At 40.8% G+C, this 8,189-nt stretch overlaps 1 protein-coding gene across 1 annotated transcript in view; it reads right to left on the bottom strand.

Annotated features, from left to right (window-relative positions):
- LOC107294759 (semaphorin-3C) overlaps positions 1 to 7,685 on the bottom strand; it is an 18,407-nt gene extending 10,722 nt beyond the window's left edge. The window contains exons 1-2 of the mRNA XM_015824017.1: positions 7,572 to 7,685; positions 284 to 325 (exon numbers count right to left, since the gene is read on the bottom strand). Of these exons, the coding sequence (XP_015679503.1) occupies positions 284 to 325; positions 7,572 to 7,685 (156 nt within the window). The remainder of the gene's footprint in view (positions 1 to 283; positions 326 to 7,571) is intronic.
- Between the last annotated feature and the right edge of the window lie 504 nt (positions 7,686 to 8,189).

Here is an 8,189-nt window from a genome sequence, read left to right as displayed (position 1 = left end):
CCCCCCCCCAATCCACTTCATAGATTGATTACTCAGCTATGATATTTTTGGGGGAAATTAACAAAAAAGTGTTCATAAAATAAGTCAGATCCTGCCTGAGTTAATCAATATCATATCAATGAGACAAGTTAGCCTTGACACATGTTGATAACTTGGTTTAAGTTCAGCGCCCTGGTTCTGGATACAACTCATGATCTACAATTGATATGTTTGTACCAAATATATTTAAGGAATTATAAACTTCAAATTACAACTGCTGAATGATGGTTTTTCCTGTCAGTACCTTTTTAGATGAAATGGCCATTGTTGTTATCGGGGCATTATTCTGGAAAATAAAAAGAAACAATAGTTTAGATTCTAAAACTTTGTTTAATCAAATTACAAGAGTTCCCAATCCATTAAACTGACCTGGGGTGACACAGAGGTTAGAATGCAATTTGCAGACTAACTCTGCCCACTGCCAGGAGTTAGATCCTAACCAGGTCAAGGTTGACTCAGTTTCCCATCCTTCCAGGGTTGGTACAATGAGGACCCAGATCGTTGGGGGCAATAGGCTGACTGTGTAAACCGCTTACAGAGGGCTCTAAAGTGCTATGAAGCAGTATATAAGTCTGAGTGCTATTGCTATCTAAACCCTGTGATGCAGTGGTTAGAATGCAGTGGCTAACTCTATTCACACTGCCAGCAGTTCGATCCTAATGGGCCTCAAGGTTAAATCAGCCTTGCATCCTTCTGAGATCAGTAAAACGAGGACCCAGATTGTGGGGGCAATACGATGACTCTATAAACTGCTTAGAGAGGGTTATAAAGCACTGTGAAGTGGTATATAAGTAAGTGCTATTGCTATTAACTGACAGTCCAGTCTTCAGATAATGACATTTTTATCTTTTTCCAGCTTTGTAGCATGTTCTTCACAATTTCCCGTGACAGCATAACATCCAACGTTAACAAAACTCTGAGCAGGCACATGAACTTTTATAGCCCTGACGCTTACGGCTCTATCACTTGAGGAGCCTATGAAGAATGGACCCAGAACTGAAGATAGTCAGTCTTGCTTTTTTTTTCCAAATATAAATTCTGGTATTTATGCTTTGAAAAATGATAGCACGTATCTTTTTGGTTCACAGCTCATATTTAAACGAGCATGTAAACAGGACGAAGGAAATATCGCCTACTTCTTGCAAGCAATACCGAACAAGGCGTACAGTTTCATAACTTTGCTTTGGATTATCAAGGCAACCATCCACATTACAAATGAAGTGTTGGCATGATTGACTTTTTGTTTGCATTCAGCTGGTTCAGAAGACACTTCCAGCTAGCTGGGATGTTGCTCTCTTTGGCTACTTTGGCCCAGAGTTAGAAACAGAAAGAGGATAAAGGAGCGACGTGAAGTGTTAATGGGATGTCCTGCTAAACTAGCAAGACAATGTACCCTCTTTGTAAAGCACACTCATACAATAACCAAGAAGAGGAGATATCCAGGGCTCAAGGTTTAACAGGATAATCCCATAAGAAAAACGAAGTTCAGGCAAATCAAGCTGAAATGTTTCTCTTTGCAAGATATGACGTGTAGTAGCCTAGATTTAAAAGAAGGCAAATTTGGTCTTTCGATGGGGGATTTTTCTACACAGGTTCCACTCTAGCTCCATCCAGATCCAATTGTGGAACACCAAACCTAATCAACCCTTTTTGCTCTGCTATTGCCAAGAAAAAGAGTTAGAAAAATGCCCCTCAAAATATATATATTTCTCCATTACAGAACCCATTGCTAGAGTCTATAAAGATTTGTTCTGGTACCATACGGAAAAAAAAATATTTGAACAAAGGTTTAGAAGAAGTCATCACTCTCGCAAGAGAACTTTCCTTATGTGAATTGAATTAGACATTAATGTTCAAGTGGAAATCTGCCAGAAGGTATGAGCTGAATATCAAGCAGTATTGCAGGCTAACTCTGCCCACTGCCAGGAGTTCAATTCTGAATTTGGTTCAAGGTTGACTCAACCTTCCACCCTTCCAAGGACAATAAAATGAGGAGCCAGATTGCTGTGGGCAATATGCTGATGTTTTAAACTGCTCAGAGAGGGCTATAAAGCGCTAAGGAGCGGTATATAAGTCTAAGTGCTATTGCTATTATCTCTGCAGCTCTTTTCAGATAACCAAGGCCAGGTGAATGGGTGTGCCTTTTACCAAAGAGCCATATGGTTGCTAAGATATGTATAGATCAGGGGTAGGCAACCTTGGCTCTTTTGTGACTCGTGGACTTCAACTCCCAGAATTCCTGAGCCAGCATGGCTCAGCTTGGAAACTCTCCCTTTCACCTCAGCATGGCTGGCTCAGGAATTCTGGGAGGTGAAGTCCACGAGTCGTAAAAGAGCCAAGGTTCCCCTCCCCTGGTATAGACCAAGCATTTGATCAGAACTAGGACAAGGGGTAGAAGAAGAAGAAAAAACACCACCCTTTTTTCTTAGGTCCTCTAAAACAAATAAATAAACATCCCTAAAGCTGCTTTTGGTTCTCAAATCAGGGTTCCTCTTGTGGACGACTGGAGTTTGGAAAGAATGAATGAACCCCCTTTCTCACGTGTCAGCCTTGATCCTTCTTTATCTCATCCTCCATGATTGCAAGTAAAGGAAAAGAGAATGTGCATAATTTAGTATCAGTTGTGTATGGCGGAGAACAGGACCCAAAGAACCAACTGAGATCATCAAGATCCCTGGTGGCACAGTGGTTAGAATGCAGCATTGCAGGCTAATTCTGCCCAATGCCAGAAGTTCGATTCTCACCGGCTCAAGGTTGACTCAGCCTTCCGAGGTCGGTAAAATGAGGACCCAGATTGTTGGGGGTAAGACGCTGACTATAAATTGCTTAGAGAGGGCTGTAAAGCACTGTGAAGCAGTATATAAGTCTAAGTGCTATTGCTATAGTTAAGTGCTATAAGCTGTGAAGCAGGGAGCAGACAAGGATACGAAAGAGACACAGGAAGGCAGCCAAAAACTCCAAAATGCTCTCCAAGTCATCTCTTGGAGAACTTTCAGAATGCTTGACAGAAATTGTCAAAGGAGTTCTCTAGAGTTTTTTCCCTGGCAAGAAATAACAAGTGATTGCAAAACTCACCAGCTTCTCAGTTCATTCACACACTGAGTGATATTCTAGCTATATTGTGCTATTCTATTCTATTCTATTCTATTCTATTCTATTCTATTCTATTCTATTCTATTCTATTCTATTCTATTCTATTCTATTCTGTTATATTTTCTATTTTCTACTCTACTCTACTCTACTCTACTCTACTCTACTCTACTCTACTCTACTCTACTCTACTCTATTCCATTCCATTCCATTCCATTCCATTCATCGTCTAGTCCAGTGGTCCCCAACCATTCCAGTTCTGTAGATTGGGAGCAGTGGCAGTGGGAGACAGGGGAGGAGATGGCTTCGCACGTGTGCCTGCCGGTTTCACAAATGGAGCATCACACACTCGCCTGTCACTTGCATAGCCTGGTTCCCAACAGGCCACAGCCCGGAATCATGTCACGGACTGGGGGTTGGGGACCTCTGTTCTAGTCCAACCCCCTGCTCAAGGTAAGGGACCTTATACCATCCCAGTCAAATGATTGTCCAGTCTACTTTTGAAAACCTCCAGCAATGGAGTACCCACAACCCTAGGAGGCAAGTTATTCCATCAATTGTGAGAAAATTTCTCCTTACTTCTAGGTTGAATCTCTCTTTGACAAGATTCTGCCCATTACTTCTTGTCCTGCCCTCTGGTGCCTTAGGGAATAGACTAGACTAAACTAGACTAGACTAGACTAGACTTGACTTGACTAGACTAGACTAGACTAGACTAGACTAGACTAGAATAGAATAGAATAGAATAGAATAGAATAGAACAGAATAGAATAGAATTACAGAATAGAATAGAATAGAATAGATGGAATAAATATAGAACAGAACAGAACAGAACAGAACAGAACAGAATAGAATAGAATAGAATAGAACAGAACAGAATAGAACAGAGTAGAGTAGAGTAGAGTAGAGTAGAATTACAGAATAGAATAGAATTACAGAATAGAATAGATGGAATAAATATAGAGTAGAGTAGAGTAGAGTAGAGTAGAGTAGAGTAGAGTAGAGTAGAGTAGAATAGAATAGAATAGAATAGAATAGAATAGAATAGAATAGAATAGAATAGAATAGAATAGAAGCTGGAAGGGACCTTGGAGGTCTTCTAGTCCAGCCCCCTGCTCAAGCAGGAGAACCTATACCATCTCAAGGCAATAAGGCCATCCCTTCTCCCCCCCCCAAAAAAAAATACAGGTTTCCCTCATCCACTTTGTCTTGGTCATCTGTGGAAATGTGGCTGTATGACAAAGGAAATTTTTTCTTCTTCTTTCTGCAGTAGCTTCATCCTACTCTCTAAGAGCATGGGGATTTCGGGGGAAAAAAGAGTATTTCTCCCAAAGGATCTTAAAACTGGAGAAGTGGGATGAGAAATAGGCCAAAGCTAGCTTGACACAGAAAGAATGTGAGTCATTTTCTGGTTCTGTAATTTCCTTTTTTTCCTTTTTCTGCAAAGGATCTCAAACTGTAGCTGTTGCAGTCCAATCTGAGCTTGGGAACGGGGAAGAGGACTTCCAAAGTCAGACTTGGCTTAGAATGGGAACTACTTTTCTTAGCATAAATTATAACTTGGATGCAAACACTGGCAAGTCATGGGTGTCTCTAGTTCCATTAGCAGTTCACACGGAAATTAGCAAGCCCCCTTCCCATCTCCTGCAGACTTCCAAATATCCAGACAAAGTCCATGAATTGGGTCTTTAAGGAGTGTCCATTTTTGATACAAGGGATGGATGTGGCTCTCTCTCTCTCTCTCTCTCTCTCTCTCTCTCTCTCTCTCTCTCTCTCTCTCTCTCTCTCTCTCTTTTAGCAGTCGGCGTCATGTAAAATGAGGTTTGTGGAACGCATACAAAGAGAAGGATGTGCATTCAGTGGAGAAAAATGGAACATTAATCTAAACAGCTGCAAATGCCAAAAAAGCCAATGCAGTCCTAGGCTGCATTAACAGAGGGATAGAATCAAGATTGTGAAAAGTGTTAATTCCACTCTATAATGCCTTGGTAAGGCCACACATGGAATATTGCATCCAGTTTTGGCCACCACGATGTAAAAAAAGATGTTGAGACTCTAGAAAGAGTGCAGAGAAGAGCAACAAGGATGATTAGGGGATCGGGGGCTAAAACATATGAAGTACGGTGGCAGGAATTGGGTATGTCTAGTTTTAATGAAAAGGACTAGGGGTGACATGATAGCAGTCTTCCAATATCTAAAAAGCTGCAACAAAGAAGATGGGGTCACCCTAGTCTCCAAAGCGCCTGAAGGCAGGACAAGAAGCAACGGATGGAAACTAATCAAAGAGAGAAGCAACCTAGAACTAAGCAGAAATTTCCTGACAGAATAATTGATCAGTGGAACAGCTTTCCTCCAGAAGTTGTGGCTGCTCCATCACTGGAGATTTTTATGAAGAGATTGGACAGCCATGGATTAGAGCTGCTTGCTTTAAAAGGGGGCTGGACTAGAAGACCTCCAAGGTCCCTTTCAACCTTGTTATTCTGTTAAACAATAATGTGAAACTTCCTGAATCACTTCTTTAGAGCTTCAGCTGATTGAGGCCAATATTGGAAACTTTTGGGTTATAAGAAAAAAATAGTAAGTTTTTTTAAAATGTCTTATTGTCAGAAACCTTATCAACTGAGACATGCACACACAAACACCCGCAGTATACTTGACATCCCACCACAAGAGATTGTAATCATGATATAAACAAAGAAGAAGTCAGATTTTGTGGCAGCTGTTAGAACTTGGAAAAGTGTGTGTGTGTGTGAGTGTGTGTTGGGGAAAAACCTTTCAAAATTCTTTAAGCCAGGCTGACAATTTAATGAAGAACAAGCAATTTAAAGTGGAGTGTAAAATATCGTAAGTCTGTTTTTCTTCCCTTGGAGAAACCCAACCGATCAAGATCAACACGATGAAACCTCCCTTTTAACAGACCCATGGAGAGAGTGGGCATCTGTTAAATGTGTGTTTTCATGGTGAGTTGTATTCTTTAATGAAACTATTACGCAAATTACATCCTTTGGGGTGAATGTACACCAAGGGGTCTCCAAACTTGTCAACTTTAAGACTTGTGGACTTCAACTCCCAGAATTCCCCAGCCAGCATGGCTGGCTGAGGAATTCTGGGAGTTAAAGTCCACAAGTCCTAAAGTTGACAAGTTTGGAGATTCCTGATGTTACATCATTGGCGGGATCTTTTGATGCAAATGAGGTAAATGAGTACCAATTGTATCATTTGCATCGTGGCATAAAGCAAATACACAAGTTGCCCTGGAAATTTGATCTTCTGCAAATGCGGGAAAGGTTGGATTATTGCACCAAGGTCTACCACAGGGGTCTTCAAACTTGGCCCTTTTATGACATGTGGACTTCAACTCCCAGAATTCCTTAGCCAGGCACACTGGCTGAGGAATTCTGGGAGTTGAAGTCCACAAGTCATAAAAGGGCCAAGTTTGAAGACCCCTGGTCTACCATATGAATGTTTCATTGTAATTAGAAAATGCAGTGATTTTGTTTCATTTTACTGTTTACCTGAGAAATATTCCATCTTGCCAAGCTAATTTAGATGAAAGTGCAATAGTAAAACACACACACACACACACACACATACACATAGGAAGCTCAGGGTTAAACTGTTAAACTTTTGATGTGTTCTGAGCTTTTTTCCCTTACCAATGTTCTGTCATACCAGGGTAGATATCAGGCACAAAGAACTAGGAACACTTGCTGAGTTCAAAGCACTGAAGAATTTATTATTGCACCCATCTCCAGCTGATTGGCCCAAAGTCTCCCAGCTGTCTTTCATGGTTAAGTAAGAATAAGAACTCACAGTCTCCCACTTTGTAGCTTAGTGCCTTAACTATTAGACCAAATTGGCTGCTATGATAGATGATAGATAGATAGATAGATAGATAGATAGATAGATAGATAGATAGATAGATAGATAGATAGATAGATAGATAGATAGGTAGATAGGTAGATAGATAGATAGATAGATAGATAGATAGATAGATAGATAGATAGATAGATAGATAGATAGATAGATAGATAGGTAGGTAGGTAGGTAGGTAGGTAGGTAGGTAGGTAGGTAGGTAGGTAGGGAGAGAGAGAGAGAGAGATATTATTATTGCTACTTATGCATAAGAATCTGGTCAAATAATGGTCAGAGCTAATAACTACGATCTATTCTAAGTTGTCTTAAGTGCCCGTCGACCTGAATCAAAAAAACACCCTCCCGTTTCTAAGGTTTGACTACTGTACGAATTGGGGTGGAAGGTCGAGTCAAACGAGTAGAGGATGTCTTCTATGTTGGCAATGGCGTACCCTCACATTTGAAACTATCACCAAATATATACAAAAGTAAACGACGATCGTCTAGTTATCTGTTTGCTTGCTTGTTGGATGAAAGTGTTTTGATGAGGGGAAAAAAAAGAACGAAGAACCCTGAGAGAGACTAACCTTAAACACTTCCAGTTCTTCCAAGATCAGCTCTCCATTTGCCGATGAGTTAGATGGCAGTGCCACCACCTTCTGCACCGTCCCCTGGTCTGAAATGGAGAAGAAGTGGACCATATTTGAGACCATGCAGAAACGAAGAGCTGAATTTTCACTGCATACAATGCAAAGATGAGCAGAGTGCCAGTAATCCTTTCAAAACAGAAATTGTTGCATCTTGTAAAAAAAGAGGAGGAGACCTTAACTGGACCAGTTGTGAAAGCCCTCCAAATATACACCTTGATTGACCCTACAGATTTTGAACATATATCTATGTCTTCATCATCATCATCATCATCATCATCATCATCATCATCATCATCATCATCATCATTATTATGGATCATCGCACAGTAAGACAGATGTTCAGACTGGATTTGGCATTTTTGTCTACCTATCGAGTCCTTCCCAAGGACCTGGGATAGGCAGATGTGGATGTTTGATGGTATTACAGATATCATCCCAGGATGGAAGCAGTTCCTAGTAAGGCCGCCTCTTGCGATTGACTAATGGCGAATTTGTCAATGCCAATGGTGTTCAAGTGGTGCTCCAGTTGTTTTGGGATTGCACCCAAGGCGCCTA

The sequence above is a fragment of the Protobothrops mucrosquamatus genome, unplaced genomic scaffold (genome assembly GCF_001527695.2).
Source record: "Protobothrops mucrosquamatus isolate PMUCROS unplaced genomic scaffold, P.Mucros_1.0 scaffold2086, whole genome shotgun sequence".
Taxonomy (NCBI): Eukaryota; Metazoa; Chordata; class Lepidosauria; order Squamata; family Viperidae; genus Protobothrops; species Protobothrops mucrosquamatus.
Note: the sequence above shows the minus strand (reverse complement) of the source record. Positions and strands in the feature narration are given on the sequence as shown.